Below are 23,964 nucleotides of genomic sequence, written 5' to 3' on the forward strand. Positions count from 1 at the left end.
TTCCACAAGATAAAGTGAAAGTTGTCGTTTTTATTAGTTATTGTTGTTTATAGGATACATTGATATTGTCGGTATGAATCCTTGCCCTTAATTTAAAGCACGTTTAGTTTGATAATTCAAATTTTTAATTTAAATTATAATGTGATTTTATATAAAAAAAAATTTATTATAGTAAATAAATTAAATATTATTATTGTTAAAAGTGTAAAATTTAAATTCTAAATTTAAATCAACAAAATAAAAAAGAGTCTTATTATATTGTTATTTTTGTATATTATTATTGGGTTGTTTTCTAAAGGCTTTTTAACACGTATCATGGCTATAAAACAAGTGGGCTCCAAAACTAGCAAGTACGTATTATTGTACTAATTATTTATTTCCGTGGCATGAGGATTTCTGAAGCTCAAATTCTATTCGAGATCGCAATAGATATGCAGGAGCAAAGGTGTTTTTTTCAACAATCAACATGGCTATATCTTGGCTAAACCATAATTAATGGTACTTAAACCGTTGAATACTGACTCCAAAGTAACGAGTGGGAAATATATATATATATATATATATATATGTAAGAACTTGATAACTCCCCCCATCGGTTCTTTTAACTTTTTCTTTAATTAAGTGGTCCCAAAACTAGCAATGTATACACACACACACACACATATATATATATATATATATCAATTTAATTTAGTTTTTTTTTTAGCCTTTTTGGGATGCAATTGGACATTGTCCATTTAGTTAATGTTGGTTAAGTGATTACTATAAAAGAAGCAAGATAAAAACTTTGTTAAAAAAACAATAAAAGAACTTACTCAGAAGAGCTCAAAGAGTACTTTGGTTATGGCTATGCATTTGCTTCCCTGTCCATTTGTCAATGCCTGAAAATAACATAAATGGCAACGAGAAGTACCCTGGTCTAAAACGTCTGAAGCAATTTTTAAAAATTTTTTTTTTTTAAAGGCAGCAAAATTGTGCCGATAATTCAACATGGTTTGTTGAATCAAATAAAGGAATGTTTATGGAATAGTGCAATACGATGTGAAGTTTACCGGAATTAATTTAAAACGGACGCTTTCTGTCTAATTTATTACTCTACGTTAATACTTTAGTTAATTCTTACATTTAAAACGGACGCTTTCTGTCTAATATATGTTTGTGATACTATTATTGTTTCATCATTATCTCGGAAATATGTATGTATTTGTGATGGAAACATTGAAATTTTGTTAGGACTGGTAAGAGCCCTCAAATGTCAGTACCAAATTTTTCAAACGTATATAGATATATTAAAATAATAATTTTGTGGCGTTTCACACCAGTTAAGAAAACAACAAATTTAAGGAGACTTCACATCTGGCCAGCTAACCTTTTTCTGTCGTATATCACTATTTGTTTGTAGTTAGTAGTTAGTAGTTATATATATATATATAGTCCGTTTAATTTGTTGATTTAAATTTTTAATTTAAATTGAGATGTGATTTTATATGAAAGTTTTTTATTGTAATAAAAATGTTAAATGTGACTGTTTTTTAGAATTTTTTGGATCATAGTTATTTTGTACTTCCACGGACCACTGTAATCTTTGTTTCACATATTACCATTGATTCTAGTTTTCATTACTGCAGGGACAAACTTGGTGCTCTAATTCATGCCATTAATCTGCAATGTAAGGCATATCGAGTAATTTTGTTGGTAAACTAATCATATATATCTATTTGTTCGTTTCTACTTCGTTCTGTTTTTCAATGCATGTCATAATTCATAGACATAAATTGAGCAAAGATGAAATAACGTTTTGAGTCCTAATATAAAATGCTAACTATTTAATATCCAATACTCAACTAGAACACTTTTTTTTTATCGACAGATGTATTATTCAATATTCAACCATAACTCATTTCAAACTAATATTATAGAAAGGAGTGTGCAGATTAAAAAGTGGTGTACGAACAGTAAAATCCTTAGTAATTACAAGCAAAAAAGTAATTATGGGACGTTTAGAATGGGAATTCGTGCCATGATTTGAATCATAATTCATGTCTTGCTACAGTATTTTCTATCACAAAAAACACACGTAAAATGAGAATGATTCTGAATCATGGTTGTAAATCTATGAACCAATAGTCTCGTTACATACATTTTATTCTAGATTTCTTTCTTTTTTGGAACATTATCAGTTTGACCCTTTGATTGATGGTTTAAATGTCACTAAGAGTTCAAATCATTTCTTACTTTTCTATCTAAACACTAGTTTAATTTTGTTTATAGATTCAAACAATTAAACCCATGGACCAAATAAGGCAGCATGTCTTTTATATTTATAAAAAAAAAAGACTTACTTTATAAAAAGAAAGAAATTGCTTAAGTAGTCACTGTAAAAATAGAATATCAATAGTCTCTTACTTTTCAGTATTTAGATTTGTATCAGAATTTATCTATTATGCATACTTTTTTAATATGATGTGATTTTAATCTAACGGTCAAAAACGAGACTACCGAGAAACTTCTTAAAACGAAATGACTTCATTTAAAAAAAAAAGAAGTTATTTGGTAGGTCTAGAAAAATGAACTATTCATAGTTGTTTACGTCAATCCATCGTATTTATATAAGAAATTATCTGATTTTGTATGTTTTTTAATTTGATGTGATTTTGACCAGATCTAACGGTTAAAAACAGTAAACTATTGATAATTAAATTTTTTAGATCTACAAAAAAATTCACTGAAAATAAAATAAATTTGAGTTTCCAATTCCAACTAACCTTGAACTTCGAAACAAGACCATTCAATGGGGGGGGGGGGGGGGGGGGGGGCCGGGGCCTTTTTTTTTTTTGGGCCGTTTTAGGCTTTTTAGGCCTTTTAGAAGGGCAACTTGGTTCTTGTTTAGTTTTATCATCGCGTCACTAGACCAAAAACAGGACACACAAAATCTGGCCAATTTTTTTGTGGGCCGTTTTAGGCTTTTTAAGCCTTTTAGAAGGGCAACTTGGTTCTTGTTTAGTTTTATCATCGCGTCACTAGACCAAAAACAGGACACACAAAATCTGGCCAATTTTTTTATGGGCCGTTTTAGGCTTTTTAGGCCTTTTAGAAGGGCAACTTGGTTCTTGTTTAGTTTTATCATCGCGTCACTAGACCAAAAACAGGACACACAAAATCTGGCCAAAAGAACCTTTTAATTTACTATAGAAGTACCAGTTATACACCGTAATTACCTATAGAGCTGCAAAGCCAATAACTTCTCCGTCCGTTTGGAGTGACTTAAAAAAAATTATTTTTAACTTATTTAGTTTAAAAGTCACTTTAAAATTTATTTAGATGAATAATTTTAAAATAATTTTAACTTTTTTTAAGCATTTTTAAAACAAATCATCTCCTTAATGCTTATAAAAACTTTTTTTATCTACATTTTTAACTTTTTATTTATGAATAACAAATTAAATATCACATTCATATCTTTTTATTATATTATTTTTATAATAATAAGTACTTTTGACTTTTTTTACCGAAACAAATTCAAAAACTCTTCTTAAATATAAAAATATTTTTTCATGTACTATCTAAACATTAATAAAAAAAACTCAACTTATATATATATATATATTTTTTTTTCTATTACTTAAAAACAAAAGCACCCTAGACCTTTAAAAATCAACTTCAACATTTCCTCAACGACTACTCACTCAGAATACTTTTTACAAAAATTTCAACATTTTTTTCAACATTTTTTAGTCCACATTTCTAAATGTTATATTTGTTAAAAATTTAAGAAATGTTTGGTTCATGGATTAGAATTATAAGATTAGAACTATTTTTAATTTACGTGTATTTTTTGTGAAAGAAAATACTATAGCGAATCATGAACCATGATTCAAATCAGGGTACAAATCTCCTTACCAAACGTCCCCTTAATGAACGTTTACTTTATAGATTCAAAATCATAATTTAAAATTATTTTTATTTCACATGTATTTTTTATAAAAAAAATATTATAAAAAATTATAAATTATGATTTAAAATATAGAGAAAAAAATAGTAAGAAAATGAATATGAAAGAGAGATGGGCCCCCTATCTTTTTTAAACTCATAATTTACGTTCTCTCTCTCTCTTTCTTTGCCTCGTTTTGGTACCTTCTTTAAGGGGAGAAAGTTAAAAATAAAAAAAGAAAATAGTAAGAAAATGAATATAAAAAGTCTGCAACTTCAGTGTAAGAAGAGAGATGATAATAATAAGTATGACAACCTGTTAACCAAAAGAGAGTTGGACATATGGGCCTACCAGTAATTAATGACATAGAATCTAGCATCAGCTCCCTTATTCCAATCAAAAAGATAGATGGGCCCCCTATCCTATCCTATATTTGTAATTTTATTAAAAAGTCTGTATAATTAAGACTATTATTTAATGTATTTCGAAAGACTTTCCATTTATTGCCTTTTTTCTTAATTATTTATTTATTTTTTCTTTTGTACAGTTTTCATTAACTTGTACGTAATAAGATTCATTCCTTTCGAAACTGGTAAACATTGATTAACATAATTTAATCGTGTAATGAAAAAAACAAAACAAAAATTATTGCACAAGCAAAACATGTGCAAACATTTTCTACCCAAAAATAAAAAACAGAAGTTACTTCATTTTAAACTACAAATTACAACCTCTAGCTACATAAAAAGTGCACCACTGCGTTTTTAATTTTTGTAAATTTAATATCTTTAGACGATAATTCTACGGTAAGAGTATAAGACAAAAATAAATAAGTAAATAACTTTTTGGATGTAATTATGAATGTCATATTTTTATTATAAAGTCTTTAAATGATCTTGTATATTACTGTTAATTTAATTTTTAGAGTCTGTTTAGATTAATTTAAAAAATTATTTTTGATTTATTTAGTATAAAAGTTGCTTTTGAGACTGTTTAGATTGAATAAATTGTGATTGTAATCGGTTTGACTTAATAAATTGTTTATTGTCTAAATCTCATTTTATTAAATATGTATAAAAACTCTTTAAAAATAATTAAAAAAAACTCTTTTTCACTGTCTAAACACTAATAGAAAAATTATGATTTATATTTCTCTTATTCTATTATTGATTTATTAGTTTAATTCAATTTAGTCATTTTTATCAATTGCATCGAAAAAGAATAAAACATTATCATTTCTATTTTTTTTTGGTCAGAACATGTATATGTGTAAAAAAAAGAAAAGAAAAAGCAAAAATCATAACAACATGGTCCGGAATTAATGAGGGTAAAATCCGATATGGTTTTTTTGAGTAAAATAAGATAGAAACATGAAAGGTCAAAGGAGGAGAGAGAGAATAAAAGAAGGGATACGTGGAGGGAGTGAACCAATGAGAAGGGTGTTAGCATGACCTTTTTTCAGTTGAAACTGTCTCCCAGCCTGTCTCTGTCTCACTGACTGCTCTTCTCCTTAAATCTTAAATTTAAGTCTCTTTCACTTTGTGAATTTAAATTTTCAATTCGAATTAAAATATGATATTTTTTAAAATTTTTTTATTATAATAAAAAAAATTATATGTGATATTTTTTAAAAATTTTTTATTATAAAAATTTAAAATTAAAAACTCAAATAAGTGAAATGAACGAGGCACTAACGTTTCCTCATTTTTCATTTCTAATTTCTTAATTTTCTATTTTCTTGAGAGAGAAAGAGAATCCCAAGAGAGAGAAAGAGAGAGAGTGAAATTATGAAAGAGACAGAAAGGCAAATAAAAATGAGAGCAGCAACCAACAAAAGATGATGATCCCTTCCCACACGCGCACCATTGCGTCGTGCATTGGTATTTTACTCATTTAAATTTAAATTTTAAAATTTATTATAATAAAAGATTTTTAAAAATAATAATATCTCAATTTTTTATTATAATAAAAAAAATTTACATAAAATTATATCTTAACTTAAATTAAAAAAAAACTCAAATCAAGTGATTAAATCGGACCACAAGAGAACAGAATTATGTCTATCTTTCCCATCACTCTCTCTGACGAAAGCACCTTCTTCTTATTAATCATTTTCCTTCTCTCCTCTTTTCTTTCGTTCCTTTTTCTTTTTTTCTCCAAAAACCCCATTTGGGTTTGGAACCTTTTGCTTCTCATTATGCTCTCTTGATGCGTAGAACAAGAAGAAGAAGAGGAAGAAGAAGAAGTTGACGGGTCTTTTTTTCATGTACAATAACGATCTTCATAGAGTCTTTGCATTTGGAATTTTATATATTATATTATATGCTCTGTGTTTATGCTGTAATCGTTGCTATTATCACCAAGTTCATGGTTTTTTTGATTCAGTTCTTTAATATATTTGAGCTTGTTATCATTATAAGTTCTGATTTTTTTCTTTTCTTAAAGGGTCCTTAAGTACTTTAATGCACAAGATTCGATTTTTTAATTATTTGGAAACTATTATATAATTCTACTATTGTTTCTCAACTGAGAGATTGATAGCAATCTAGAATAGATTTGGTTTTAGTACAATCTGGGTTTGCCTTTTTTTTGTCATTTATTTTCTCTTTCTTTTGTTCTTAGCATACTTTTTTTTTATAATAATTTTTTCCAGTTCTGAAAGTGCTCATTTTCAATATGTTTGTTTAGCTAAGTGCTATTTAAGCAGTAATTCTAGTTTAGTGAACGTTGATGAATTGTGTTTTTTTTTCTTCTCTTTTTTTTTTTTTTCTGTTGCCTATTATCGGTGATTATATCTTTTTGTTTAAAAAAGACATTATGGAATAGAAGCAGACGGCAGGGAGAGATTGTTTTCCGGCATTAGTATCTGGGAATGGGGCTGAGTTTTTTGTTCTTTAGGTGCCTTGGTATATGACACTGTATTAAAATATCTTTCTCGAATTTATTTTATTTTTATTTTTCAAATGGTTATCTTGTGAAATCAAAATACATGCCATTTTGTGATCTCCATCTGTTTTACAAATGTAAGCTGGTTAGAAAGCTTACTGAATTGATTACTCACATGCCAATTTCTTTAAATGTACTGTAGTGTATGGTTTTGTTTTGATCAGGAATGCAAGTATAGAAATTTTGACATGTGACTTGTGGTATTAAAAAAAAAAAAGGATGAAAAGGACTTGGAAATGTTGATATAAATACAAAAATTATTACTCTTAAGTTAGTTTAACTTCCGTAAATTTTCATAATTTTAAGTTGTCTTTTCTTATAAAAAAAATAAAAATAATTTTAAGTTGTATTTTAGGTCTCTTCCAATTTTATTGGACGAATGTTCTTATTCTGAGATGCAATTTCTGGACATATCTTTTCATTTTCATGTAGAATACTGAGACCCTTCATTGTTTGGTGGTCCAAGAATTCATTGGTATTATATCTCGAAGATATCTGTTTGGATGCATCATGAAGTACATTGTGGAAAATCAGTCGAATAAGCTTGCTTGAAGGAGAAAGATCTGAATTTGATTTGATATTGCCGGGACAAAATGTTTATGCGGCGAGATTTTGATCTTAATTCAGGGGAGGTGTGTACTGATTCAGCGCACATATACACCGACTCACTAAAAGAAGTTTTCAGGAACACTATGCTTAACCAGGAGATTATATTTCAGAAGCAGGTATTAGCGCACTGCTAAAACTTGCTCTTTGTTGAACAATGTGTGCCAAAGTTGAGGACCGTATTTTTCTATCTAGATCTGATGATTGTTCTTCAGGTTCATGAACTCCATCGCTTATATGGGATGCAAAAGACGCTGATGCATAATATCAGCTGGATGGAGTTTGATCAATACAATTTGAATAAAGTAAGTACCAAACCAAGTCTGTTATCTTGTGAAAACCTGCAAGAGATGGACATTTGGTCGGTCGAGGTGGATGTGATCGAGTTAGGTCGATCCTGGACTAATAGGTTTAAGTACTGCTCTTCCATTTGTTGTCTGTTAATATGATAACCTTGCCTTGTCAGCTGGGCTTAGAACATTCTAAAAGCCAAGAATTGCTAGAACTACAACAAGGTCTATTTTATAAGCTTCAACAAAGGCCTTGCTATCATGAACTTCCTGCCAATCACTGGACTAGTCATGTTGGTAAGATAACCTAAAATATAGAAGTACAAATCATTTGAGAAAAATAGTGGAGTTGATATGTGTATGCTATTTTTTGTGGCAATGTTACAGATCTGGACGATTTGAAGCTTTCCTTGAGCATTGGAGATGGCAATAGGAGAAAGCAAAGGCACAAGAGAACTTTTTTTGATGTGCAGTTGTCTCAAAATGTTATTGACTTGGAAGAATCGACTGAGACAATATCGAATGGGGATTTGGGACATGCGCCTCTGTTTAATTCTGCTGCTTCGACTGTGAATTCTCGAAGCAAGTATGAGGCTTCGCAAAAATCAGTACTCACTGATCCAATCACCCCAAGTACTCCGGAGAAAGCTCCGTCACACAGTACTCTGAAGAAGGGCTCTTTTCTAGACGATTGCCAAAGAAACTCTTTTGATCAAGGTACTCACGGTTTATCCCTGCAAGTCTAAAATCTTATTGATCTTCTGAGACTCGATCTAGGCGTATTTTAAACCTATGGTTGGTCCTTTGCAGATTTAGAGAGGCGCGATGGTAATGTCTTGAACTTAAATTTGTCCCCCAAGAAGCAGCAAATAAATTCATCTGGGACATGGAATGTGGACCTTAACAAAGTCTATTGTGATGTCTCGTCTTGTTACTCGAATGATCCTGTGGTGATGCATCCTTCAACAGCCAGCTCATCGCATGCTTTCCACGGGTTAGTTGGTAGGGCAGAGGAGACAACTAGGACTAAAGAATCCAATAATTGCTCGGATGAAACTTCTGGCATTGTTCATCCAGATGTGGGAAATTTCACATTGGTGAATTCAAGTAGCAAATATGAAAGCAAAGGAATTTGCGGAGCAAAGCGCCCCAAGTTTGGCGAGTTGAGTGGCAGTGAAGTGGTCCTTGCTTTGGAGGCTGTGTCCAGGCAGCCCAAAGCTGGTCCTTCTGAAGAGCGTGGCCACCATAAGAATGATCCCAGTGGTAGAAATGTCGGAGGATACACATTGGAAGGTTTGAAGATCCAAATTCATACATGTGCAGCTACAAGAGCAGTAAACCATGAGAAGAAGAAGATTGAAGATGATGTAATTTCATATTCAGATCACACTAAAAATACGATCCAAGATGGACATGGCGACATATCTTCAGCTTCATGCAAACCTTGCCAAGTCGGTGATAACGAATCGAGTAATGCAGCAGAGACTAAGCAACAACCAGAATGGGAATCTGGAAGTCCCTTAGCTGTTGATCCATTTTCAGGAAACCGAAGAGTGTCTGAAGCTCCTGAAACATTGTATGGTGAGCAGAACTTAAGATCGTTAGATAGCAGCGAGTTAAATGGCAAAGATATCAGCAAAGAAGAATTAGATAAAGTTGATGATTTGATGCAGAAGGCAGCAGAATCTCTTGTCCACATTTCTTTGGAGAGTTCAGCTTGTTATCGAGATTGTTCGGTTATAGATGGAGGATCAACTGAGATGGAAAATATAGAGAGAGCAACGCCACAGTATTCTGTTGATTCCTTTGAGCTCTTCACGCTGAAACTAAAGGACTGCAGTGAAGATGACTTGTGCGTGTCATCAAAGCCGCCTGAAGTAGATTTTGAGGAGAACAAGGATTATGGTTTCAAAATAAGACGGGGCAGGAGATTGAAAGACTTCCAGAGGGACATACTTCCCGGTCTAGCATCGCTTTCCAGACACGAAATTCGCGAAGACATAAACATTTTAGAGGGAGTTTTGAGGTCAAGAGAGTACCGGAAAATGCAAGCAAAGATGGTTGATGGAAACAGCTGGTGCCTGCCTGCAAGAAGCAGGCGATTGCGACTCAATTCAGTCGCCCGGAGAAGATTTTCATGAGAAATCATTCAGTTAGGAATGCCATTATTTAACATAGATGAAATATGGGTTTTGTAAAGATTTCATGCAAATAATATTTAAGCTAATCTTCTGATTCCATGATCATTTACTTGCTCCCTTAGAGTCTTGATGATCTCTTTATGTTTTAGTTGGTAGAATTGTTATCTTTTCTAATGATAATTAGGATCAGTGTCAAACCTTACCAAGTTTGGTTAGAGTTTCATTTGGATAGTCAATCAACGTTATGTTTTATTAGAATTGTTATCTTTTCTACGTGATTAGGATTAGTACAGGCGTTGGTGTAGAGATCTCAAGACTTCTTTTTGGGCCTAAATATGATTTAGAGATCTCAAGACTTCTTTTTGGGTCTAAATATGATTTCGTAACAACATTAGCTTGTGGACTTGCTTTGGGCTCAAGTCTAACAAAAGGGAAAGAAAAAATAGAGAATTTACTTTCATGAGTACATTTACTTTTTACTCTTGATAATACTTTTTTATTAGTGTAATTATTTGATTAAAAAGGTTATGAATCAAGAGTAAAGAGTAAAAATCTTGATCCGTGCACTTTTAAAAGGCATTTGTTAAAATTACCCAGAGAGAAAAGAGACAAATACCCGTTTAGAGTACGTGCTCGTTTTGGATAACTTGTGTTTGTGCTTTTAAGTAGCAGGAGAAGATAACCATAAGTTGGGATTTTTTTTTTTATTAGTATTTGGATGGTGTATGAAAAAGTGTTTTTACATATAAGAAAAGCTTTTGAACCTGTTTGGGTAAAAAAAGTTAAAAACACTTATTGTTATAAAAAGAAATGTAATAAAAAGATATGAATTATATATTTAATTTGTTGTTCACAAATAAAATGTTAAAAATGTAAATAAAAAAACTTTTCAAAAGCACAAAGGAGATGACTTGTTCTAAAAGTGCTTAAAAAAGCTAAAAATAGTTTAAGATTGTCCATTCAAACAGGTTCAAAAGAGGCTTTTAGACTAAATAAGCCAAAATCAGCTTTTTTAAGCCAATCCAAATGAGTACATGAGTCTAGATTTTTATCATTTATTCTTAATTAATATCTTTTTAGTCAATAATAAGGTATTAATCAGAGTATGAGTAAAAATCAAGACTTATACACTTTTAAAAGTAAATTTAGTAATTAAGGACTTTGTGATTTTTAACTAATAAAGTTTACGAGCTGTCCTCGTTAAACTTCAATCACAAAAATTCCGCAGCTGGGCTAATCTTGATGACTTATTTTAAAACTTATGTTAAGGTGTTGCAGTTTCAACTTTGTAGAAGTCAGAAAAGTGATAGAAGTGTAGTAGTACTTGGACAAAACTCAAGGGAGTTGAGAGGAGGCAGTTGTGAAATTTCATTACAAGTATTAGAATACAATGATCTCCGCTTTTATCAACGACTCAAATTGTTGATCAGGATTCAAATTTTAGTTTGAGATTTAAATTGGTGTTTGAGAGAGAAAAATTGAATGACAAGTCAAAATATTAACAATAGTTCAAATTCTTAATTTTTAAAATTCACTATCCTCTAAATTCTAACGATCTAAATTGTTGTTAATAATTCAACAGTTACAGATTATATTTTTTTTTCTTTAATTTCAATCTTAAAAATATCATAACTTTTTCATTTTAATTCCGATTGCGATGGTTTTTTTTAGCGTGTTCATAATGAAGAGATGAACAAATCCCCACACATATTACATATTTTTTAATATCATTTACAATGATGTTTTATAAGATACAAAACTTTAATGACAATTTTTAACATTTTATTCAAATACAGTTTAAATTTTATTTCTAATTCAAATTACAATTTATTTATATATCCAAATACCAATTTGAATCACAATTAAAATTATTATAATTTAAATTTTATAATTTTAACTAAAATGATTCAAATCTGCAGTTTGAGTCGTTGAAAAAAGAAAAAGAATGAATTTGTAAAACTGAGCCACATTTCCCAAGTTTACGATCATTTTCACTCAATTTCACCCACAAATTTTGGCCTTTTTATTTTATCCGCTACGCAGTTTTTTTTTTTTTTTTTTTTTTGTCTTTTTCAATACACAAATACAAACTTGTGTGCTACACTTTGCACAACTTTTAAAGTCAGATTTGTGGTATGTAGGCCAAGGGGATCAGCGAGGTGGTCCATAATCCATATTTGTCATACACACATATATATATATATATATAAATATATTTTTTTATATATATGTGTGTCTGTGTTCAGTTTTCCAAGTCCCTTGTTCGTTTCTTTTCCTTCCAACTGTAAAGACAGCACAATCAAATACAAAGAAATTGTTTTCAAGCCAAAAACAAACACAAGAAAATACAATTAACTTCGGGAAATCTTATAGCAAGGAATAACAAATTAGTATTGTACGCTTTTAACTGTCAAGTTGGAACACGTTCAATCATATTAAAGAATGTATTATATAAAAAGAAAAAAAATGTTGAAAGACAATTATGATTAAAGACTTTTTTTGGTACCTTAACATATTAATAGTTTAAATTTTTTACCCATTAAATATGCATAAAATTAAATAAAAATAAAAAATACATAAATTTAACAGTTAAAAAAAATTGACATATCAATACACCAGATCTAAAAAGAATCTCGTTCGTTAAAAGATTTTTTGGTTTCTTTTTGTTTACATATCTTGTCACAGAATTTAACAAATTGCTTTCTTACCTAAAAGATAGTACAGTCCTTCAACTTGTTTTACAATAATAGATTACAGGTTTTTTTCTTTAAAAAATAAAAAATAAAAACAAAAAATAAAATTCTTCTGCCAACCATTAGCGGCTTTAGTGCATCTCCTTGTGTAATTCTTACCATTTGGGTCCCACATTCCGCATCCATCGGAGGAAGATACATATCCACTTATGTCATACTACATATGTTTACCATAAAACCAAAATCATTATTTTATAATTTAATTGAGATTGGTATAGCTAATCAAAAGAAGTAAAAACAATGCAAGTGATGGGAGGAGTGGAACCGAAGCCACTAAAAGACATCTTAGAGAAGATACTTTCATCATTTTTTTTCGAAAAAAAAAAAAGAAAAGAAGAGGATAAGTGCCTTATAAAAGACCAAAAGGCCTTTGTTTGATATATCACACTGCTTGGATTATTGGTTGGTCAGTGGATTGGATTCATGGACTCCTTGGTGTAATGCTATACATACATACAACCAAAACTCTTTACTTTGAATCTTTGTGTGTCTTTTTATGTATTGTACACTAACATGTGTTGACCCCACGACCCACTTTTATAAAATCATAATGCATATATATATATGTGTGTGTGTATATATATATATAGCTGGAAAGAGATTGGATTATTTTATTTAGTTCCATACTTCCATTATTTCATGTTCATTAATTGGTTCTTGTTTAATGTATGGTTTACAGTCTAGAGACCACTTCACTTGAGAGTTTTACATTTTGCCTTTCTATGTGCTTGTGCTATTAACTACAAACATACAGCATTACATCTTTTTACCAACTTCATTCATATGTAGGATTTTGAAATTTTTAAGGAACTAAAAATAATAAAAGTGATTTTGGACTAACACTCAGAGAACTATTCTGGTATGATTAACCAGTGTAATATATATTTTCCCCAAGAATCTTAATCTCACTAGGGCTGAGGTTTACATCAACTATTTTTTTTTTCTTTAATTGAATAATGATGCATAAAACACAAAATTGCTGCGCCTGCATGCAATTAAGGTCAATTAAATAATGTCTCTCTATAGTGATCAAGTCCACCATATTTTCCACTCTCTCTCTCTCTCTCTCTCTCTCTCTCTCTCTAGTATCTATCTATCTATCTTTCTCTCTCATATAATTTTAAGATTATTGAGATGTGCATTAGATAGTGCGTTCTGAAGCTTAAACCACCATTGACTCTCTGAGGCAGGCAATATAGATAGAGTTCACATCATCAGTTTGTACCAAAAACTAGGAAATTAATCTTTCACAAAGTGGAGTAATTTAAAAAAGTTTGTTTACCAAACCAATGAAGCAAAACCAACATGATATTATATATGGTGGTTTCTAGCGCTTGGATCTGGTCAGAAAAGATTAAAAAAAGGGGAAAAAAAGATTTGGAAATTACTGACCGCACTCCATGGTTTTATCTCGATTATAAAGCCTTCACTTTTCACAGTCTGAGTGTTAACTGACATAACTGAAATGCTTCAACAGAATTACCATTTGTGTATTGTGGATCAATTCATCAAGTGATGGAAAAAACTCCAGGTTTATTATGTCTTTCATGGGATTCCAGAATCCATGAGGTTGCTCAGAGTGGTTTAACACAAGCACATGAGTTTCTCAGCTGTGTAAAGCAAGAGAAAAGCCTTCAAGAAGTAAGCCTGGTTGCTCAAGAAGCCATTGGTGAATTCCGGAAGCTGCTTATTCTCCTGGATAGATCAAACCCATCATCAGATCAAAAGAGGATCAGAAAGGGTCCTTTGCCTAAAACCCATGATGTTAATCATGTTGAATTTATGGATATTAGTCGTGGTTCCTCTCAACCCTTTGTCATTAGACAGTTTTTCCCTCCAAGTTATTCCTCTCATACAATTAGTACTGTGGTTGTTCCTAATAATAATAATAATAATAATTCAGTGATGGGGTTGAGCCAATTCTCACAACAGCCAACTACTAGCAACTCTTTGATCAGTATGCATGGAAGAAGTAGCACTAACACGCGCGTAATTCACTATCCGTCGTCGTCGGAGCATTTGGCATCGGAGGTCAGTAATTCCTCCATGTTCTCTTCCAACAGCAGGTCGTGTGGGGCTGCGAAAAGCGAAGATACCGGCACGAGATGCGTGGCCTCAACCGGTGGATGCCACTGCTCAAAACGAAGGTAAAACTAATATTCCTTGTGTCCTGTAGTTTCTTGCGCCATAAGTAAAAGATAAGTTTTCTTTTCCTGCCCAAGCTTAATTAAGATGTTCGTGCATCAGTGAATTTCAATGATGTTTTTATGTGTTTCTTAACCATTAAGCAGATGATCTGTACTGACTTAATTGGCATCAACTTCACAGCTTACTTATAATTAAGTACTTTACCGTATACTTCAGATAAGACTCTCAAATGATGATTATTATTATCATTATTTATTTATTTTTTAAATTCACTATTGTTTTACAGGAAGCTGAGAATAAGGAGAAGAATTAGAGTTCCATCTGTAAGCAATAAATCAGCAGATATACCTCCTGATGACTACTCTTGGAGGAAATATGGTCAAAAGCCCATAAAAGGATCTCCTTATCCCAGGTATATATAATATATATGTCAATTTTTCTCTCTTAATTTTCCTATTCTCAGTATCTTCACAAACTAGAACCTTTTTTCCTTTTTCTTGTTTTGGTTAATACATACTATAATTTTTATCTTATGAATTACATGGAAATGTTTTTTTTTTATTTATTTTTATTTTTTTTATTAAAGGAGCTATTACAAGTGCAGCAGTGTGAAAGGATGCCCTGCAAGGAAGCATGTAGAGAGGTGTTTGGATGATCCAACCATGTTAGTTGTGACGTATGAAGGTGATCACAACCACTCCAAAATTACATTCCAGCCACCCACTTTGATGATTCAAGCCCAACATTAGAAACATAAGCTAGAAATACCACAAATATTTCCCCGGGTGATAACGAAAACCTCCCTAGCTCGTGTCTTATCAGATTATCGGAATCTATCGTGTAAAAAGATACTGTTACAAATCATGAAAGATGTTTTAGTTTTTTCTCTCAAAGATTGTTACTTAAGTCTAAGTTTTATTTCTTTACTTAATACTCTGCAAAGTTAGTATATTCTTTAAATGCATCCTTCCACTTGTGAAGGCGAAAAAAGTCTTCAGTTTTCGCACTGTTAATTTTGACTAAATCTAACATCATGGTTGGATTATGTTAGATTAAACTTCAAAAGGAATAATCCCGCATTTGACTTTTTCTTCTCATGAGTATGGAAACTTCACCAAGTTACGTGAATCACCACTCCACTTGTATAGACTTACAGTTTCAAAAGTTTACAATACTTTTTAAATTACAAATTACATCAAAAAAAAAAAAAGATGAAATATGTGCTACTAATAGTGTCGTCTGGGATTTCACTGATGCTGATTGAATAAAAGGTAATTAGCTTGTCTGTTATCACGTAATGCAAAAGCAATGGCTGTTTTGTGCCGTGAGAACAATAACTACTGAGACTTGTTTATCATGATGATATCAGATAATTGGTTTCTTAACAAAAGATTAAGGATTATTTCACAATTAAAAACATTGCCAAACTGAGAATAAAATTATCTCACGACACTTCATCTTACTCCCACAAAGTGAAAATGAAGAGAAACAAGAACCGACAAATTCAGCACCATTTTTTTTTTTTTTTTGGCTGGTTCCATATCATTTTATTCCAAACTAGAAAGGTACGCGGAGATAGGTAGGTGTGAAGAAAAACGAATCAAGGACAGGTATAGTGCAGGACGTGCAGCCCTTTTTCATATTTAAAAGAGAAAAGAGATGGTGTAGCCCAAGTGGGCTCCAACGTTTATCCAATGACTAAAAGGGCCTCTAATGTCTAATCTATTGGAATGGATTATAGTTACAAAACATGGCCGACCGTTACATACGCTAAGAACTAATTCACGGAACAGAGGTGGGGAATTCTTGGGTAAGATACACACACACACACACACACACACATATGGATACTATAATAGTGTTTCACAATTCTCAACCATCAAATCTTAATAATGTTTATAGAATTAGGATATTCTTTTGTTTTCATATAATTATGATGTAATGTGACGGTTCAGAATTATATAAAACCAGTAACAACTCCTTTAACCGAAAAAAAAAATAATGAAATGGCATTACATTGTGTGCCAGGCTAAAGCCAATTAGGCATGTTAGAGGCCCAACCTGGGACAGCTCCCACATCTTTTGCAAACAAGACTCAAAGAGACCCACCACTTTGTTTGTCCCAAGTGAGCCCTTTTTGGCTCTAGACTTACCTACCATCTTAACCCGATTGCTGATATAAGAAAAGGCATAAAATTTGGGAATTAAGAATTAGCAACATTGTACAAAAGTCTTTTTTTTTTTTTTAAAAATCTCTCTTTTGATCTTACGAGATGGACTGTGAGTGTTTCTTCTTTTCTTTTCTTTTTTTTTTTCTTTATCTTTGTTGGGTTATTTTGTGGCGTTTGTTATTAGCAGCAAGTGGACCTTGATTAGACTTTGGAGACATTGGATACTTGTGAATTTCCCTTTTTTATTTTTTATTTTTAGGATAAAACTAGGACCTTATATAAAATCTTGAATTGAGAATTTGTAAAGATCCTCTTATGATTATTATATCCTACACTGAATTATGAAGGCCCTTTAAGTAATATGATTTCTTGAGTGTGGCATCCATCCATCCAAGGCTCATATCATAACAAATAATGATGAGTACTCTACTCTAGATTGATTGCATGAGTGGGTGATTGAGTACTAGCAGTAGGAGGTATCATATAAAGTTGTGCACCATCATGTGTTACTTCTTCTCAACCACTAGTGATGCTTTGCTTATATATGTTGTAGGCCCAATTTTCACAAGTCGTCTCTGTTTTTTTTTTTTTTTTTTTTTTTTTTTAATGTGACTAAATAGAAAATTTTTGTGATCTTGAACGGAAAAATATATTATCGATATTATGCCGTTTTCTTTTGATTTTGACCGTCATATTTATATCAGATTTTTATATGATCTGAAGTCTCTAAACTACTATTAATATAATATTTTTATAAATCTTATTAGTATTACGTACTTTTTATGTAACTGTCAGATTTTTATCATATTCCTTAATGTTTAATCTAAGGGTCTAGAATTGTACATGAACCCTATCATGGAATTCTCCGCATAAATAATAAGAAGAAAAGAATGAGAGATTGAGAGATGCGGGGCCTCACAAGGGAATCCTCCATCAATTATGGCAAATGGAGAAAAATGTCCCCATTCTATACGAAAGCCAATATGATTGTCTCCTTTGAAACTATACATATTGTTTTTTTAATATATTTTTCTTCATGAAGATTATAATCACTGCAAAGATATCAGATACACTTCTCAACCGAACAGAAAGGTGATTGATAATTGCTGTTTTTTACCACTTTGCTCACCTCTCAGTAACATCAATACAGCTAGCTAGTATATTAGCCCCATTATATGATCTAATGCTTTCTGCAAAATTTTCTGCATATATATATATATATATATATATAAATTCTCTAATATTCTCTCACTGTCTATCATCATCTTGCATGCACATTATAAACACGTGTAGTCTCTTTCATGATTGGAAACAAAGGTGAAAGTTCCACATGGGGGTCAACTTGTTGGTTACCAAATATTCAAATACTGTGTTGAGGAACATGATGAAATAGTTGAACAATGTGGTGATTTTGCTCTTTTTTCCCTTTACCAACTTGGACTGTAAATTTCTAATTAGCTTAGATTTTTTGGATTTTGCTATTTATAATGCCTATAGATCTATCTATATATGTGACAGAATTCTAACCACAAAGAGAGTAATTTACCATCATACAAAATGAGACCCCATTTGTTCCTAATGACAATCATTTCTAAATGGACATGAAAAAGTATCTATATATATTCGTCAATAATCTCTGCCGTATTGTTCAATTTTTCCATCATTTTGGTAGAAAACTTTTCCTTCTAAAGTTGAATAGCATGTCCCCCAACTATTTGTGTCACGTAAAAGGAACCACATTTTGTCACCATAAGTACTAATAATCTTTATATATATATATATATAGCCTATTTCATTCCTTAGCCATATATAGAGGTTTCTAAAAATTTAACACCAGTACTAATGATATGATATTATATGGTTTCAAACTGGGTCCACACACCACCGATGGTCGTGTTGTAGTAGTAAGGACGTTTTTATTACGTTTTCTTTGTTCATTTTCTCAAAGCTTGATACTCTGTATTTACACGTTGTTGCACTGTTTCTTGTGGAAGATTAAATGGGCCTCCGCAGACCCCACAGATAGAATGGAAGGAAGTGAAAACTAATTGAATAATCAGTCAAAAAAAACTAATTTAAGCCCTTTCAACATACTCAAGTCTCTAAAATTGTTTGTTATGCACCATCAAATCTTTTTTCTGAGTAGCAAACAAAAACAAACTGGGTCCACGCGTGTAACCTAGTTTACGGTTTAGAAAAGCTAGTACTAGCTACACTGAATACATGCTAGCTAGGTCTTTGGTTTTTGTTTTTGTTTTTTTTTTTTTGATCTGAAGCTAGGTCTTGCTTAAGACCATCAACATATCTGTAATAGTGATGTATATGTTGTCAGTTTTGGGTTAATCTTGATAAATATTTTTAAAAAATATATGAGTTAATATTTTTATTTTTTATTTTTAATTTATAATTTTTTTAGTTAAATAATTACATTAATAAAAAAAATATTTATTAAAAATAATTCTTAATAATGAATTCTTTATTTTTTGAAGTTGTGTGAAATCCCTGGAAAAGACGTTGACATATACAGCACTGTTCGAACAAATGCACTCTTGGTCGTTTATTAGTTCTCTGTATTGGTTCACAGAATTTCAAGTTACGAGAGAAAGTCCAATTCAAATTAAGATCCAGCATTTTCTCTTTTGCTTGAAAGATCCAACATGCAAAATAAGTTAGAAATCGGTACGAGTGTAATAGGTTGTCACGACCACTCACAAGCTATCACAGTTATCGTAATTTTTAAATATTTACCTCTTAAAAAATACAAAAAATCATTAAATTTAAAATACTTTACTTTAAACGACTTAAAGGAATGCCTATATATATATTTTTAAACATACTATCTTTAAATTTTTGAACTTTCTCAAAAAAAATAATAAAACAAGGCTTTCCTTTAAGTCGTTCAAAGTAAAGTATTTCAAGTTTAACGATTTTTCGCATTCTTTAAGAGGTAAATATTTAAAAGTTACGATAACTGTGACAGCTCGTGAGTGGTCATGACAGATATGGTATCAGAGTGGATGCAAGCTATGCGTGATAGGAAAATGAGAGAAACGATCATGGGATGAAAGTGTTTAAGGTTAAACAAAGTTTTTGGTTTTTACTTTTATTGTTTTGAAACTTCTGTTTATGGTGGTTTTGATTTGAAGAATATTTTAGATTTTATAGATTTTAATAACTAAGTTGAACCAAAGGTTGTTTTATTTTTCTTTGAGGAAGTTCAAAAATTTAAAGATAGTATGTTTAAAAAAAATATAGGCTTTCCTTTAAGTCGTTCAAAGTAAAGTATTTTAAGTTTAACGATTTTCCGCATTCTTTAAGAGGAAAATGTTTGAAAGTTACGATAACTGTGACGGCTCGTGAGGGGTCGTGACATAGGTCATGTACTACTATTTTAATTTAGGGATAAAGCATTATGATATCTTGTGTTGTAGCGAAACATGTTTTTAATATCTTATATTTTTAATAATATTAAAGTGATACCTCAACGTTTTAAAAAATATATTTGTAGTACTGTGAAGTTGATTTTTAAGATGTAAATGATCTTAATACCTTTTTATTTAATTAACCAAAAACTAATAAATATAGAAAAATCAATCATTAACTTTTTATTTTTTTTATTTTATTTTAAATATTTTAATGTTTAGATTTAAATTTTTTTTAAAAATATTAATTTCTTTTTAATTAATAAGAAAGGTAATTTAGACATTACACGTCTCAAAAATCAACTTCAGGATACTAAGAAGATGTTTTTAAAAATAATAAGATATCGTTTTAATATTATAAAAAACACGAAATATTAAGAACATATTTTACTATAACACATAGTACCAAAATGATTTTTATCTATTTAATTTACTAATTATCTAGAAAGAACGAATTGCGGCCGATTTCATGTTGCTTTTGTAATAGTCTTTAATGAATCATTAATAAATACTTTTTTAATAAGAAAAAAAAACTACATTTCCAGTTGAACTATAACTACAGCTTCCACCAAAGAAGAAGCATGTGATACCTCTACTCGAACAAGAGACTAATTAACATTTAATTGGTAATTTATAAATAGTCTCGAGCGCTTTTTTTGAAACTCAAACTTGAGACTTCCTATCTATCTAACGATTAGAAAGTAAGTCTTACGTGGTTACTACATTGGTGATCACTATTGATATCTACTTAATTAGATAATAGACAAAAAAAAATAAAAATAAAATTAAAATAGGCTTCCTCGGGCAAATAATGAACTAATTACAACTTTTTTTTTCAGGTTGACTTTAATAAAACTGCTTGAACAATTCTAATGTTGAGTATAATAAGGAATATGGGTTGTTGTGACCACAACAAGCTTGGATTATTGTGGCTATTTCGCACTTTATACAAGCTAAAAGGCTTTGTCTTCAAGACCATTTTCACTTTCTTTTTTCACAAAGAAAAGGTGAGAAGAAAAGGAAAGAAATCTAACCTTGTCTACTAAGGGGGGGACCCCTAGCTACTGCTCTTCACTCTTTGGTATGATTATCCCTTGATTTCCTACTTTCAGGTCCTAAACTACAACCGATAAATTATCCAAATCAGTTCCAAACAAACCACTAGAAAAAAAAAAAAAAGGCAGCAGAACATGCACATGGCATGGGGCACATTCTATTATCTCCTTATGTCTATATAACATCAAAGTCGTATTAAACAAATATCGTATCAATATAAAAGAGCACATAACGCTTACGCAATTCAATAAAGATCTAAAAATCTAAAATAACATAGAATAGGTATTTGGTATGACATTTTTCATTCCTTTTTTTTTTTTTTTTTTTGTTGCTTTCAAATTTCCATCTTCTTGAAGAAAAAGGAGTGATTTGCAAAAAGCCAAGTAGAATAAGATAGGACAAGGGAAAAAACAAAAGTGACTAGGTGCACAAGTTAAGCAGATGGGGCAGAAAAAAAACACATGCCAGATTATTAGCGAAACCCCAGAAAGATACTCTTTTGGGCTCTTGAAAACAGCTAAGCTATACACATACATAAATAATCAGATCAGTCACGGCAAGATCAAATCAGAGAGATGAGAGAACCATGCAACGCCCAAGTGTGTGTGTGTGTGTAATAGTACAACATGAAGGAGAGGCCCAATGTTGGCAGCATTGAAGTGAGGGATTTTTTTTATTTTTTTTTAAATTAACAATTAATAACTATACATATATATACACACAAAAAACTGCACATATATATATATATATATAAATTATCTCCGTACTGGAGCAATACTTATATATTTATTCTTTAAAATATAAATATTTTCTATTTAAAATGTATATATTTTTACCTAAAACATGTATATTTATTTTTATGATAAAATATATAATATATATTTTAAATATATATATATATATATATTTTAAAGAAATATATACATATTTTAAAAAAATATATACATATTTTAAAAAAAAAAATATAGCCGTTCCAATTCGGTATATATATGTGTGTGCATTGATGGGTGCGGGGGATGGAGTGGAGAAGGGGAAAGTGGGGACAACAAGATCTTTGGTCTATCTTCCAACAAGATACCCTTACAACTCTCCATTTATGTTCCTACCAAACAGAAACACAAACAGAACCCTCTTCTCTTCTGCGGTGATCTATTTTTAGGTTTAGGTTACCCTACCCTGCTACTGCATAGATACTATTATTTTAACCGTTCAATTAAAATTTTAAATCGTTTAATTATAAATGAGAATAGTGTGACATCGCGTATTGTAAATCTTTAATAAAAATTTTTGTAAATCAGATTTTTAAAAATTTAACCCATCAATTAAAACATTAGCGAAAAGGGACAATTTATCTAAAAAATAAAATTAAAGGAGTGGCGATTTGTCTACCCATGTGATTTTGATTTTACAGTTTTAGATACCTCCTCTATTGGGTATTAACGAATCAGTTTTTCTTAATATTTTATTAAATCCTCTGAAAAAAAAAAAAAAAAACCTTTGATTTCAAGGTACAGAAATTGTAATGGTTTATCATTTAACAAAAGAAACACTAGTTTTTTGCTGATCACAAAAGAAACACTAGTTACTGACAATATATGGCTAGACAGACCCAAATGCTTAACAGGCAGTTCGTGCTTAGTTAGAAAGATCAAGAAACATTAATCCAAATTAACAAACATATGATTTTTTTTTTTTTTTTTTTAGAAAAAAGACATTAAACAATATATATAGTTCCCTAATAAGTACAAATCGTGTGGGAATGTCTCTTTGGCTAATTGCCAAAGGAGTATCTTCGTTGTTAACAACGATAACAATAATAATAAAATTCATGGAACATACAGGGTGTACTTATACATAAGCATTATCCACATTTGAATAATTGTGAGAACAATTCTAGGCTTATACACATGCTTAGCGGAGGCATTTTCTTAATTTCCATAAAAAAATAATAAAAAAAAAGTAATAAGAAGATATAGAAGTTTGACAAAACACAAGCTGTCGGTTGGCAGTTGAGGACAAACGACATTAAATTGAAATATAGTCCTTTCATCCTTTCGGGGTTTTGCCAGACAATCACATAAAAATGAAAACACCAAATATGCCTTCGCTTGAGACACGGTCTGTTTAGGAGCTGTATTTTTCAATCAAAAATTTAGGAGCTGTATTTATGGCGTTTTGTTGGCAAAAAACCAAAAAAAAAAAAAAAAAAATGTATCGCTGATAATTTAATAATATTTTTGCTCTTGAGTCTTGACTCATGAGTAGAGGAATCTCTTTTGACAAGTTACATTTTTTTAGTTCATTGGCAGTGATGAAAACTGAACTTCAGGTTAACTTAAAACTTGAAAAGTTCACGGCATAAAGTGCTGAAAGCCCCAAAAATGCGACTAGAAAAAAAAAAGAACAAAAAAAAAAAAAGAGCTAATGCCATTCCTTGTCACAACCACACTATTCCTGCACAATGTTATTTGGCATTAACAGCACCGCATAGAGGATCCTA

The 23,964-nt window shown here is 30.8% G+C and overlaps 2 protein-coding genes across 3 annotated transcripts; both read left to right on the top strand.

The window, feature by feature from the left end:
• The first annotated feature begins 6,118 nt into the window (after window positions 1-6,118).
• On the top strand, window positions 6,119-9,927 carry LOC21401989. Of its 2 annotated transcripts, none has more exons than XM_024163869.1 (6): window positions 6,119-6,197; window positions 7,310-7,602; window positions 7,699-7,788; window positions 7,950-8,070; window positions 8,161-8,490; window positions 8,584-9,927. In XM_024163869.1, exons 2-6 carry the CDS (start codon window positions 7,471-7,473, stop codon window positions 9,912-9,914), a joined length of 2,004 nt encoding a protein of 667 aa, XP_024019637.1. In that variant the 5' UTR covers window positions 6,119-6,197; window positions 7,310-7,470; the 3' UTR covers window positions 9,915-9,927. The 2 variants fall into 2 exon arrangements, with proteins under 2 accessions (XP_024019637.1, XP_010093695.1); XM_010095393.2 differs by having other exon boundaries at window positions 6,185-6,197; window positions 7,344-7,602.
• A 4,249-nt stretch (window positions 9,928-14,176) lies between these two features.
• Window positions 14,177-15,609, top strand: LOC21401990 (probable WRKY transcription factor 7). The gene is made up of 3 exons (XM_010095394.2): window positions 14,177-14,814; window positions 15,102-15,227; window positions 15,402-15,609. The coding sequence occupies exons 1-3, from the start codon at window positions 14,183-14,185 to the stop codon at window positions 15,562-15,564; spliced, it is 921 nt and encodes a 306-aa protein (XP_010093696.1). The 5' UTR covers window positions 14,177-14,182; the 3' UTR covers window positions 15,565-15,609.
• Window positions 15,610-23,964: the final 8,355 nt, after the last annotated feature.

Source organism: Morus notabilis, unplaced genomic scaffold (assembly GCF_000414095.1).
Source record: "Morus notabilis unplaced genomic scaffold, ASM41409v2 Scaffold3, whole genome shotgun sequence".
NCBI classification, from domain to species: domain Eukaryota; kingdom Viridiplantae; phylum Streptophyta; class Magnoliopsida; order Rosales; family Moraceae; genus Morus; species Morus notabilis.